We start from the raw sequence: 14,772 nt of genomic DNA on the forward strand, positions 1-14,772 counted from the left end.
TGATTGGACACAGCTCAGCCCCGCCCCAATAATAAGGAACTCCACACTGAATAGGGATTGCACGTTTTGGGAGCTGGAAGCCAGGTCACGTGCTTAGTGTATGTGCTATCCAATGTCCTATTGGACAATACAGTTCCATATCCATACAAGGCTAACAGGCGCTCTATGCATTGAATGACCACTGACCATCCCACATGTGTAAAGCTCCTCCCAAACACCCCCACACCTCTGACTCCTCCCAAGTCTGGCGCTACGTACGTAACTAAGCTCTGTCTGGTCGTACGTCTCGTGGTGTCATCGGGGATCATGTGACCGTGTGGAAGACATGGCCGCCTACAGGGAGATGTACGGAGAGCCGAGTGATATCACCTTGCAGCAGGAGAGACATTACTACCTGCTGTCCCAGCTGCAGAGCCTGGTGAAGGATCTCCCTAGGTCAGCGCTGGGAGAGGATTGTTATCATGGGGGAGGAGGGGCACACAGTGTTTATATACAGGCTTGTGTGGATGTATGGTTGCCACCTCATCCCTTAATTCCAGAACATATATAATTTACACAGGTTCTGAGGCTGGTATAATGTACATAAGGCAGTGAGTTTAATTAGCTTCCGAACCTGTGTAATATGTGTCCTAGTTTAAAGGGATGAGGTGGCAACCCTAGTGGGATGGTATTTGGTACATTGGGGATCAGGGCGTTCATTAGAGGAAATGTGAATTTCACCTTAAAGTGAAAAAGATAAAAAAACTGCACACATGCAGGTTCTCTATTGTAGGAGAGACCAGCAATGTCTCTTCAGCACTAAATAATACTTATCTACCTGTGGATTATACACTATAGTACCAAAAGTATTGGGACACCTGCCTATACACACACATGAATGTTAATGGCATCCCAGTCTTAGTCCATAGGGTTCAAAATTAGGTTGGTTGAGTCATAAGCATACGTCAGTGATACCTAAAGAGGGAAAGGATGTAACTTTGTGCTCCAGCTATAGACCCATTGCACTATTAAATGCAGATATAAAATTATATGCAGAAGTATTTGCCACCAGAGTAAAGGAGTTTCATGGATGGATTCATGAAGATCAAACAGGATTTATTCCAGGGAGAGAAGGAAAGGATAATGGGGTAAGGACTTTGCTCTTAAATAGGAAGTAAACCCTCCTCTGACACTTGTACCTATAGGTAAGGCTTACCTATAGGTACTGTAAATATCTCCTAAACATGTACCGTTTAGGAGATATTTACATTTGATGCAGCCAGTGACGTCACTGGCGCATGCGCTCTGAAGGAACGGCCTATCGTGCCGTTCCTTCAGAGCCCTGTGCCGTGACCATCGGCTCCCGCACGCGTGCGCGGGAGTGACATCACCGCGGCTCCGGCCAATCAGATGGCCGGATGTCGCAATCCCGGAAGACGGGCGACTGTACATGTCGCCCGTCATAGAGGTAAGGGCGCGGCGAGGGCTTGTTCTAAGGTAAGTATTTGATAATGAGCTAGTATGCGATGCATAATAGCTCATTATTTCTTTCTCTTTCAGGATGTAAAGAAAAAAAAAAAAATTTTTTCTCGGTTTACAACCTCTTTAACTCAAAAGGTGGGAGGGGCTGGATCTACTGCACTCCTCCTGTCAATAGATGCTGAAAAAGCATTTGAAAGAGTGGATTGGGGATTTATGATGAGCACAGTAGAGGTGGTAGGGGTGGGCCCAAGGATGGTCTAGTCACAGTGGATTAAAGCATTATACAATCATCCAACAGCATCAGTAAAGTTATTGGAACCCTGTCAGCACTGTTCGAGGTGTATAACGGGACAAGACAGGGATGCCCGCTCTTTCCCTTTTTACGTGTGCTACCATACGAAACAACGGCGCTATAGGAGTAAAGATTGGTGAGAAAGAGCATAAAGTGGTGGCGTATGCACAAATGATACATTGTTTTCTAAATCTAAACCGAGAATTACACTACCAAATTTAATAAATGGACTGAAGAGATAGGGAGATTTTTCGAATTTAAAATGAATCCCGTATAATCTGACATTTTAGGTATAAACCTAAAAAAGAAAGAAATTCGAGTTACAAAAATAATTTCCATTTACCTGGGGATAAACTTATCATTATATAAAGCAAATTATATATTATTATTGAATGAAATAAATGCAGAAATAAAAAAAAAATTCTATCAAAATCGCTTTCGTGGATGGGACAAATTAATTTGGTAAAGATGGCGATAGTGCTGAAAATCCTCTATAAATTCCAGATCCTACCAATCTATATCCCACAGACTTATTTTAAAACATTAAAGGTAATGATAACAAAAAGTATATGACAACAAGAAACCGATAATTCAGCTCTCAATACTATGCAAAGACAACAAAGCACACGGGGGTTAGCGGTCCTTGATTTTCAAAGATATTACAGGGCTGTAGTATTATCACGATTGAGAGAATGGACAAAAATAAGAAGTGATAAATTATGGGTGACTATTAAAAATACACTTAGTGAAACACGGCTGGGAGATAATATACAGGTACCACATAAGTATAGAAGGTTAGATAGAAATACATGTGATTTGACTAGAAACATGTTTAGTGCCGGTTCACATTTGTGCGATCAGAGATCGCATGTAATTCGGAGCGCACTGCTCCTAAAATTACATGCGATCTCTGTGCGGTGCAAATTCAGCCATACAGTTTGTATGGCTGAATTTGCACCGCAATCGCACCTAACACGCACAGGACCCTTTTTTTTTCTTTGGTCCGCAGCAGAATCGGATCGCATGGTGGCTCACACTAGTGCGATCCGATTCTGTGCGAACTTTCAGATCGCACTGCGATCTGATCTGGGGTTGTCGTTAACGTATAATTGACACCCCCAGCGTATAGCATATGGCAGTGTGAACTGCCGGGGTCGCGGATGCGATGCGGGAACACGCTGTGTATTCGCAGCGTTCCCGCATCGCACAAATGTGAACGGGCTCTTAGGGTATGGGAAATAGTTTGCAGACAATCAAAATGGGATTACAATTCACCATTTCACTCACAGTGCCAAATTATTTTATACCTGGAGATAAGGCACATTTTGGAGATTGGATTGTGGATAAAAATGCACAAAGGATATAATGAAAAAGGGGAATATATGTACATATCAAGAATTGAAACAAAAAAGGGAATGAATGAATGGCTGCATCTTCAGCTAATACATTTTTTAACAATACCTCAGCCTATTAGGTCAGAAGAAGAGGATACCGCCATTCATTGAAAAATAGGAAAAAGATTTGGGGTTACAGTTGGAAAAGCAACAGTTAAGCAAAGTCTTGAGAGCTGTCCACAATCTAGCGGTAGATATAAATTCGATAGAGATGAGTTATAAATGTCTGGCGAGGTGGTATATAATGCCCATTAAAACACATAAATATCAAAACACCATTATGTTGGAGGGTGCAACCTGAGGGGTACAATGGCACACATATAGTGGGAGTGCCCAAAGATACAGGAGTACTGCCAGAGTGTGCGGCAGTATATAAAGGAAATTACGGACACTGAGATTGCTAACGACTCTTGGGTATGTTTTATTTCATAATACAAGAAGCCAAATAAGAACCTATAGGAATACAGTTTTGCCCCATTTGATAAATGCTGCAAAGGGGGTAATACCAAAAGAATGGCGAGACCCAGAAAGCCCCACGATAAGATGGTTCAAAAGAATGATTATATTTATAAAATAGAGTATCTTAGCAGTTGTGAAGAGGATCAAGTAGAGGTTTAGTATCATTTGGGATAAATGGGTAACATTCAAAAGAACAAGGAAATATGCAGAGTTAAGGGGTGATTAGAAGTATATGGAGGAGGGGGGGAAAGAGAATAAAAGAAAGGGGTAAAGTATAGGTTGGGGGAGCAAATGAGGGTAGGAGGGTGGGGTTGAAGGGAATTAAGGGGGAGGGATGTATGTATAACAATATGGAATGCTAACGCAATTATTTATCCCCCTTTTTTTTTTTTTTTTCTATATGAAAAATAAAGTAAAAGTAGTCTTTTCCAGTGTCAACCAAAGTAAAAAGATTACTAAAAGGGAAACACTGAAAAAGTGAAGTACCCCCTTCCTGCCTGTAACTAAGTTGCAGGTTTTGGGGGGAGCAAGTTATGTTTTTGGAAAAAAACGGGGTGCATAAACTGCGCTAACCAAGCAAGTGTATAAGCTGCTGACACAAACCACTGACAAAAAGGTTGATGCAAAGGAAAATAAAATAAAAGTGCAGCGCTAATGGGTAAGGAACTGCAACAGTTCTCAATACAAACAAATAAAATGACATATGTGATCAGTAAGAGCCGGTTCCAGGGCGACCTGTGAGGTCGCGGTGCGCAGCTCGCACCGCGACCTCGGAGCGGCCGGCACGGACTTCATATCATTGAAGTCAATGCAGGTCGCCCCAAAGAAGCTCAGGACCCTTTTTCTAAGTCGGAGCGACTTGTGTCGCTCCTATTAGAACGGGTCCTGTGCTACTCTATGGCAGGCGACCAGGTCGCCTGACAAGTCGCCCCAGTGTGAACGGGGTCTAAATGTGAAGATCTGTAACTGAATACAAACAAAAAAGTCCATATGGAGTTCACAATGGTAAGTGCACGTGGAGTAATCCAAAACAGAGAGGTGAATCTTGATACAGATATCCCATCACCAACACCAAAATAAAATTGCACTCACCAGAAGCTGTTGACCCTGAATACCATATAGCATGAGGGTCAAAAAGGCTGTTAGGATGGTATAGGATTCCTGAAACGATCTGCAACCACGGATGTCTCCCAGGTGTATATCCAGCAGGGTAGGTAGAAAGGATCACTCACAGAAATCCAGACCCATGTGGAAATAAACCAAAGAAAACAGACATAGTGTAAAACCCAAATAAAACGTTTATTAAAAAAGGGGAATAACCCTCAGAAAATTTCCAATGGTAAAGGCAGAAACAAATGCAAGTCTGGCTTGCCTATCCTGCTGGATATACACCTTGGAGACATCCGTGGTTGCAGATCGTTTCAGGAATCCTATACCATCCTAACAGCCTTTTTGACCCTCATGCTATATGGTATTCAGGGTCAACAGCATCTGGTGAGCGCAATTTTATTTTGGTGTTAGTAATGGGATATCAGTATCAAGATTCACCTCTCTGTTTTGGATTACTCCACGTGCACTTACCATTGTGAACTCCATATGGACATTTTTGATTGTATTCAGTTACAGATCTTCACATTTACTGATCACATAAGTAATGTTTTTTGTTGGTACCCACTTCACCACATCTCACATAGCCGAAGAATAACCTTACTCGTCCCACAGCATGTCCCAAGAGGCTTCAGGATCCTGCACTGTACAAGTCACAGCCACCTCCCAAATCCAAGATTGCAATCCCAGGCAACTGCCGCACTGAGAAGAATAGACTGCAGGAAGACAGCGCTGGACTCCATGGACTGGTAAGTGCCTGATTTTTACATAGCAGCTAATGTATTTGTTGCTGCTGCCTTTTAATTTTTATAAAACTTAGTGAAGTTCCTCTTAAAAGGATAAGTTCACCTTTGGTAAGATGTTGCATATTCCGCCCGTTTTAAGGGTGGAACATGCAACATGTTGTAACCCAAGACCTGCTGTGTGCCACTCAGGCTCTATTGGAGGGGGTGCCAGTCCTATGACATCCACCACTGTGAGTGCTGGTTTGGGAGGAAGCTTGTCCCGACTCCTGAAATGGCTCAGAGTGAAAAGCATTTCTCCCTATGACTGCACATCCATGATATGCCTGAGGTGTGTGTTTTGTGCAGAGGGATGGCGCGAAACCTCATGGGTTCCCCATGACTAAGCGGTGGAGTGAAACACATTGGGGGCATGGCCTGGTCATTTCAGGCTGAGGTTGCCACACACACCTCAGGGATGTCATGGATGTGCGGCCATAGGGAAACTCTCTTCACCTGTAACATGTTTCCACTCCTGCAATGTCTCCCTGATCTGCTGCATCCAATGACATCCAATGATCTTCTCCCTGCACTTGCTCTCACTATTTAAAAAAAAAAAAAAATATGGTCATGCGGGGCTCAGTCCACTCGGCCGCACATATTCTGTGAATGGGAAACTAAAAGTAGCAACAGCCTTTGCGGCTGTCAACTTATAGTTCTCAATGAACCACCAGGGAACTGTTGCAGCACTGTGGTAGTTGTAGTTCATTGTCTCTTCTTGTCAGTGTGTATCTGCCTGCCTGTATGTGGTAGGACCAAACAGATACACAGACAAGTCTGCAGGAGTCCTGCATGGCACCCGCAATCTGCTGATTTTTGGTGCAATGCTTCCAGGCTCCAAGTACAAAAAATAATAAATGCACATTTTTTTTACCTGCAAAAAGATGTGCATTTATTTATTTTTAAAGGTGAACTTATCCTTTAAAGCTGAACTCCAGAATCAGTAAAAATGCTCTTCTACAGTGGGGCTGCTCTCAGGGTTAAAAGCTAATTTAGACCTAAGGAACAAGAAAAGCAGTCTTACTGCTAGTTCCTCTGGGTTGTAGGCCTGATCCCTGCAGACTCTTCTTCCTGCATTCCAGTGGTTGAATGCCCTCTGATAGTATCAAGATTAATGCAGTCCATTTGCCAAGCTTTGGATGTTAGGACACAGAGGAACAGTTCACTAGTGGACCACAGGGGAGAAGATCAGGTACGTAAAACTGCTTTTCTTATCCCATAGACCAGTAAAGGCAATCCTTGGCACCCCAGATGTTTTGGAACTACATTTCCCTTGATGGTTATGCACTCTGCAGTGTAGGTGAGCATCATGGGAAATGTAGTTCCAAAACATCTGGGTTGCCAAGGTTCACCATCACTGCCCTAGACTAAACTAACTTTTAAACCTTGCAGTACAGGAGGATGCAATGCAATGGAGATTTTCTTTCTAGGAGCCAGCTAACGTAAGGAGCCACTTTTTTTTTTTTTTTTTTTTAAACTAAAACAAAAAATTTGATTTATTTGGGGGTCGGGCGACTGTTTTATTTGGTTACAGTGCTGCTGGGTAGGATGACTTTTTCACTGCTTGGTTTTGGGGGATGTGTGTCCCTTTGGGGCTCTCAGGGTGTGAGGATTTCACACTTGAGGTTGTTGGGGCTAGAGTTCATGGTGTATGTTCAGTTGTGTTCAGGTGTGTGCTGGACTCTCCTCCCTGATTGTCTTGGGCGCCATGCTCGGGGAGGGGTGGGCCACAGTGAGCACTGATTGGCGAGCACTGGATTTGTGTTTTTTTTTTTTTTTTTTTTCTTTTTGGATGTTGAAATTGGAAGGTCAGGGGTGGGGGTTGCTCACGTCCGGTGCCGGCGGTGGGTGGGCTGGTGGGGGACCAGCCATCGGGACGCGGTTTCTGGTCGCGGTAGATTTGTTGAGCCCTGTCCCAAGTATAACTACACTTTAAGACAAAAGGCTTTTATCCTGATTGCATACTTCACCAGACCAAATCAAACCCTCCCTCCCTGTCTATAGGCCATGGCCTCTGGGGATTGTTTACACCCAGCACCACAACTCTCATTCTCTTGGCTGCATCTGTGCTTTACAGTCCCATTGACTTCGGTCCTATGGCCAGAGACCATGAGAGATGGCAAGAGACTGCCTATAGGGTGTAAACAAACATCAGAGGCTGCATTTGTCATGTTGAGGTAAGTATGCATCGGTGGGGGGAGAGGTGCAAAAGGTATAATTGCACTTTGAGGTTTAAAACATGTCTTCACTGATTGTTGTAGCTGCTCTCCCAGTGGACCAATTCATAGTGCAAACACTGAAATGATTGCCTAGCCATCCCATCTCCCGCTCTCCGCTACCAGCAGTGACTTGGCATCATGGATGGGTGGATAAAGTTTATTAAAAAGGTGATTGGGGGGAGGTGTGTTCAGCAGACACTGGCATGCTAAAGGCATATAGACTGTGCAGTTTGCAAATGCAGCTGCACTCATTTTCCCCAGAGCTTGTTGATTGTGGTATGAATAGGGGAGAGAAGCCGCTCAGGTGCTGCTAAGTATACCAGTGCTGGTCAGATCCACCATCCAGAACTAGCACAAACCAAAGAAGTTGGACCGCACTCGGAAATCTATGAAATCAAAGATGTCTTTTATTCCTCATAAACAAATCCATACAGACAGTGCATCAAGGGACATGCCAGGTTGACGCGTTTCACAATACAGATGATCGCTTACTCATAACCACACTTTGTTGATTGTGGTGAACTATTACAAGGATATGAAGTGGAGAGACTTTACACATGTATACTTGTATGTACATCAAACTGGGATTTATATTTTAATCCATTGATCTGTTACAGCAAATCTGCATTGTTTATTTGTTGTCCTCCTATATTTTTTATTTATTTTTTGTCATCCAGCTCCTGTCAGCAACGCCTGTCTTACACCATTCTAAGTGATTTGGCCCTGGCACTGATTGATGGCACAGTATTTGAAATTGTCCAAGGACTGTTGGAAATTCAGCACCTAACAGAAAAAAATCTCTACAACCAGCGAACAAAGCTACATGCAGAACACAGAGGTATCCATGCATGTTACACCTTCAAAAATGTTTTCTTTGCACAACCAGGGGGAAATTTTTCTTATATTATTGGTTAAACTGGATGGATTTATAGATAATTAGGGTAGTTAAAGGGAGTTTGTCTTTTTTTTTTTTTCCTCATGTATTTATTTATGTATTAAGTTTGTACTGTATATTGATGTGTAGTTCGATAAATGGAAAACTATTGCATACAAAATATCTGTTGACTCTTTTTTACTATCAAAGTTGGAAAACCAGAGACATGCAGGAGACTAGCACTGGGTAAGGGAAGTCCACAGTGCTAGCCCACATATTTCTTTCAGTAGTTATGTAAATTGTACACAAGATTGAAGTGTGGGAAATCCCTTTTTCTCTTTCGTTCATTGACTGACACAGCTCCTGTCATTCTTGACCCTTGGGTTATGCTGCACCCTACAGGAGTAGAACACTAGGCAGAAAAAACTTCTGGCTACACCCATGGGCAGTCCCAGGGGGTATACTCCCTCTTCCTGCTATAGTCAGTTTTTTGTGCCTAGTCAGGCTTAAGGACCTAGTTCCTTGCTGGGATCTTTGGTACTGGCAACATTTTTTAGATAGGACATTTTTCTCCTCCTGCATTTTTCCTGTGAGATCTACTATCAACTGCCGGACTTGGCGGCGGGCTGGATAATCTAGATCCAGTGGTCACCCCAGTCTGGCCAGCGAGTGCACACAGGCCTCAGTTTCAGGCTAGGTCAGCCGCGACATAGCCCCATTGGAAGGGGGGTGGCCCTGCGAGTTAAACATCTTGCGGGGTCGCATACAACTTGGCCTCGGCCTGAGTTGCAGCGTTCCTCCTGGATGACAGCCCCCCCATTTCAATGGAGAGGAGGATCTGTCTGGAGCGGTGCCCACCTGGTTCCTGGTATGGTGAGTAGCTGTCGCCCCTCTACCCCATGGAGGGTTTTGGGGTGGATGCGGGCCCCTCCTTGGGACGGTTGGACTCCCTGGGTTCTACTCCTTCCCGCAGGCACCCCCTCCTGCCAAGTTCCTCATCCTGCCCCCCCACCCAATTATGCTGGGGATGTATTTTTTTGGGGTGGTCTGACCACTTTCCTGGGGTGGGGGCAGGGCGCTAATTGGGGGGGTTGCTGCCGGGGGTTGCTGCCGGCGGACAATCGACTGGCGGGGGGGGGTTGTACCTGGTGGGGGCTTCTGCCAGGGCCCCCTGTTCCTGCGTGGATCTGTCGTGAGGCCTAGTCTCCCCGATTTCTGGGTCCCTGTAGGCCTCATGGCACCACGCTGGGCCGCCATTTTGTTGTAGTCTTATGTATTCCTATATACGGCGGCCGTGTTTTGTGTAGTCCGGCAGTAATTTTCTTGTTTGCATGCCTTGGATGTGGTCTGGGCAATGCGGGTGTACCTAGCAGCTATGGAGTCTTTCAGGAAGTCAGACTCTCTATTTGTGCTCACAGATGCAAAGGGTTGTCCGCTTCCTCTTTGACCATTTCTAGATGGTTCAGACAGACGGTGGTTCGGGCCTCTTCCATTAGGGGTCAGGTTCCTCCTTTCCCTGTCAAGGCGCACTCTACTCGGGCGTTTAGTGTTTCCTGGGCATTCCGTCATCAGGCGTCAGTGACGCAGGTTTGCAAGACGCCCATGTGGTCCTCGGTGCACACTTTTACAAAGTTTTACAAAGTGGATGTGTTGGCGTCTGCGGATTTTTCTTTTGGCCGCAAGGTTTTGCAGGCTGTTGTTAAGAGGACCTGATCCCCTTTGAGAGTGTATTGTTTTATTCTGGTGGGCTCCAGTTGTTTGGTTGAGTCCCTTTCGCCTGATTGGCTACTATTTAGCCTTGGGAATTTTTTTGCTGTTTCCCACCCCTCATATTTGACACTGCTTTGGGACGTCCCAATAGTCAAGAATGACAGGAGCTGTGTCCGTCAATGAATGGAAGAGAAAATGGGATTTTTGACTTATCACAAAATCCATTTCTCTGAAGGTCCTTGATGGACACAGCACCCACCCCTCTGTGGAGTTATAATTCTCCTGACACTGCTTGTAACTAAACTGAGTGACTATAGTAGAGAAAGGGAGTATACCCCCCTGGGACTGCCCATGGGTGTAGCCAGCAGTTTTTTTCTGCCTAGTGTCCTACTCCTATAGGGGGCAGCAAAACCCAATGGTCAAGAATGACAGGAGCTGTGTCCGTCAGTGAACATGAGAGAAATTGATTTTACGGTTAGTCAAAAATCCCATATTTTTTTTTTATTTATTTTTTTTTTTACACAATACTTGAACATGTAGCATGTAATCAATTACCTATACTGAGCCTGCTATATATTGCCTCGTTTGCACTTTCAAACCTGTGGAAAAAGTGATCTGGGAGGCATAAAAGTTGTTTATGCTTCCCTGATCACTTCTCCTTTACAGTAAGTGCTAGTGTGAATGAGGCCTATATAGTAAAATAATTGATCATACTCTGTTAGGTTTTGTTTATACATGGGGCATACGTAACCATACATCAGTGAAGGGCAATGTTTACCTGCACAAGGATGCACAGGAGTTCCATGCCAGGATTCCCATTGCTGTCAATTGGGATGCAGTGGCTGCACAGGCACTGCCGTTGCCCTCAATATGATATTCTTGTGGGTACATAGCCCCAAACGCATCCAGTTGAGACCGTTTTACCATTTCCGACCGCCCGCCGCAGTTTTACATCGTTACTTTGATGTTAAATACCGGTGTTATGGCAGCAGATAGCTGCCATAACCCCGGTGTTTTCTTACAGGGTGGGCAGTCCTCTTTCACATAAAAGTGGTCCCAGTGGCAGATTTGCCGCAGGATCACTTTTATGGGCAGGGGGAAAGGTGCCCCTCCCGCCGCTTCCCGGTCATTTTCCCCGCTTACTGAAGCTGGCGGTAGCGGGGAAAACTATCCAGTCCGCCCATGTCTGTCCCAGGCAGGATGTCGAGTGAGGGCAAGATGGGCCCCCACTCAACTCTATGGCCTTCAGGACTGGAGCAACATCAAACGTTGCTTCCTCCCAATAGCCTTAAAGGGCCCTCTGTGGAGATTAAGTACCAATATTTCACCATTCCACGAGCATACGCAATTTTGAAGCATGTTGGGTATCTATTTACTCTATTTTACATTATCTTGCACATTATAGAAAAAAATTGGGCTAACTTTTACTTTACTGTTTTCCTATATTTTTTTTTATTCAAAAAATGTATTGTTTCCCAAAAAATGTGTTTTTAAGACCGCTGCGTAAATACGGTGTGACAAAGTATTGCAATGATTTTTTTTTCTCTAGGGTCCCTGCTAAAAATATATTGTATAGTTTGGGGTTCTAAGTAATTTTCTAACAAAAAATACTGATTTTAACTTGTAAACAACAAGTGTCCAAAATAGGCCTGGTCCGTAAGTGGTTAAATCAGAGCCGTTGCAAATCTGTCTTTACTTCCCCCCTCTAAAATATGGAATTTTTACTGGAGACCAAAGAAAACTTGAAATGTAATTCCAGCAGTAGCAATGATAAAGTACTCTATTTTCTTATTAAATATACAGTATGTTAGACTTGGCAGCCAGAAAAGAAATTGATGATTATTTTGCATAGCAAGCTCAACATTACATTACCATTCGTGTGTGTTCCAACTAGGTATTTACACCCTTACTCAGAAATAAATAAATGTCTGTGCGTCTAGAATTTGTGTGGGTTATTTTACATGCAATCATTACTAAATACAGTGTGCAGAGGCCATGTTTTTTTCTTTTACCTGTGTTTAGCTCTCTAATGCAAAATGACCAGCACAGTGCAAACAAACCCATTGATTTTTCAGTATGCTATGGTTTAAAGTTACTCTGCAAAGAAGATATTTAATATTACCCTCTTGTTGCCTACACAGTTAATCTCTGCTATATTGCAGAGAAGCCACTGCTTGAAGACTCTTCAGCATCAGACCCTTTCAGGAGTGCTGGAATCTTGGTTCAATGTCATGTATTGTTCACAGCAGTGGCCAGCAAGAGAAACCACAGTGTTTGTTGGGGAACCAGGAATCTGGCACGTCCAAAAGTTTTATCCAGAAGATTTTTCCAGCAGCGGCTTCTTTGCAATACAGCAGAGATTAGTGGTGTGGGCAACACGAGAGGAGAATATTCTATATCTTATTTGCAGAGTGCACAGTCATATTGTTCATATTTTGGCGACAGGGTCACTTTAAAAAGATGATTTTTTTTTTTTTTTTTCTGTGATATAATATTACCGGTATTTATTTCTTCATTGTTTGTGAGATTCTGTTTTTGTCTTATGTTTCAAAAGCTTTGAAGCAAGATCTCCTTAAGAAGCATAGAGAAGCACAACAGTCATGTAAAGCACACAATTTACTGATTCTCAGAAATACACAGCAGAGGGAGCTAGAGGTAAGACAGTTTATTTTTTTTAGTTGCTTTTATCAGCTCTGCAAGGTGGTATATGTGTGTGTGTGTGTGTGTGTGTGTGTGTGTATGTGTATAATATACAGTAAAACCTTGGATTGTGAGCATAATTCGTTCCGGAAACATGCTTGTAATCCAAAGCACTCTTATATCAAAGCAAATTTTCCCATAAGAAATAATGGAAACTCAGATGATTCGTTCCACAGCCATTTATTCATAAGTCTTTCAGTTTATAGTCTATATACAAAGATTATAGCAATGTGATCGGTTGTGTCATCATAAAATGTCCATCCACAAATGGCCGTCTCCACAAGAGGATATAAAAGAGAAGAGAGGCACCTCTAAGTGTAGCAGTATAGGGACATTTAATGAAGGTACAACATTTAGCAACTCACATGGTTGATGATTAAAGAGGCACACCTAAGTATGCGGCATCCGGGGTCCACATAGACCATCTTCTGAACCACTGGCTCTCACTGATGTCCGTCCGCAATTGTGATTGGGAAGACTACCCTGCAGTAGAGTGATCTGAAAGCGAGACTTTGAATCGCTCGTGGAGCGTGGAAGGGTGTGATGAAGATGGCAGTGCGGAGGATGATCTATGTGGACAGCTTTACCCCGGATGCCTGCATACTTAGATGTGCCTGTTTTAATCATCAACCATGTGAGCTGCTAAATATTAAACCTTCATTAAATGTAACAATATTGCTACACTTAGAGGCGCCTCTCTTCTCTTTTATACCCAGTTGTGACATGACGCTACTTGTATATCAAGACATTGCTTGTATATCAAGTCAAAATTTATTTTAAAAATTTGCTTGTCTTGCAAAGCGCTCTCAAACCAAGTTACTCTCAAACCAAGGTTTTACTGTGTGTGTGTGTGTGTGTGTGTGTGTGTGTGTGTGTGTGTGTGTGTGTGTATATATATATATATATATATATGTGTATATATATATATATATAGTAGTCTATATAAGTACATTTAGTAAAGTCTGCTGCAAATGCTTTTAACTGCTTAAAACCTGGAATGGTTTGCATGTAGAACAAAACATATATTTTTTATTCTGAAGGTGCAACCTTTTACATTTCATCGGACAGCCTGTGTGAAAGGGTCCTTTTTTTATTCTTCTTTTGGGCTTAATGTTTCTGTTGCACATAAAAGTATTGCCACATTAGTACTTCTACAAAAGGCTTCAGTTTGATGTTTTGAAGACAAGCCCTAGACAAAGTATTTGAGTCTGTGTATAAGATCTGAAATAAAATCCTACTAGATTGGATAAATGTGGACAGTTTTAACTGTAGCAATCTTTTTGGGGGGTTATGAGAAATGGCCCTCCGCAAACATGAAACTGCGCTAAACCTGAAGGTAAATAAGCGAACCAGAACTATCGCTAAGTGGAAGAGTGGGTTTGAAAATAAATTTTAGAGGTGCCTCCACCCAGGACAGGTCTTCTGTGAACAGCGGAAATTCCCTTCCTGGGAAATTAACCAGTAGTCCAGTCAAAGTAATTGAGAGCAGGAGAACTAATGCCACCAGCATAGAACATTGAGCATTTTTATATAGATACACACCAGTATGAGAATAACAAAAGATTTATACAGGAAAAGGTGAATATTAGTACTCATCCAATGTGCATATAGGTATTATCAGCAAAAAGCCTGGTAAGAGTCCAAGTTGAATTGTCTACATATATCCGGGTATATATAGTTGTTAACAGAGCTACCTAGATGAATGTTGCAGGAGTCCCTGAGGATGATCGCGATGCTGCATTTGTCTTTGTGTTGGAGACCCGAAGACAAGATC

The 14,772-nt window shown here is 43.1% G+C and overlaps 1 protein-coding gene across 1 annotated transcript in view; it reads left to right on the top strand.

Annotated features, from left to right (window-relative positions):
- Positions 1-307: 307 nt before the first annotated feature.
- LOC309544860 (protein DGCR6-like) overlaps positions 308-14,772 on the top strand; it is a 39,655-nt gene continuing 25,190 nt past the window's right edge. Inside the window, exons 1-3 of the mRNA XM_082243850.1 lie at positions 308-435; positions 8,392-8,552; positions 12,853-12,953. Of these exons, the coding sequence (XP_082099976.1) occupies positions 326-435; positions 8,392-8,552; positions 12,853-12,953 (372 nt within the window). The 5' untranslated portion in view covers positions 308-325. The remainder of the gene's footprint in view (positions 436-8,391; positions 8,553-12,852; positions 12,954-14,772) is intronic.

This window comes from Pelophylax lessonae (assembly GCF_965119305.1).
Source record: "Pelophylax lessonae genome assembly, chromosome: 1".
NCBI classification, from domain to species: Eukaryota; Metazoa; Chordata; class Amphibia; order Anura; family Ranidae; genus Pelophylax; species Pelophylax lessonae.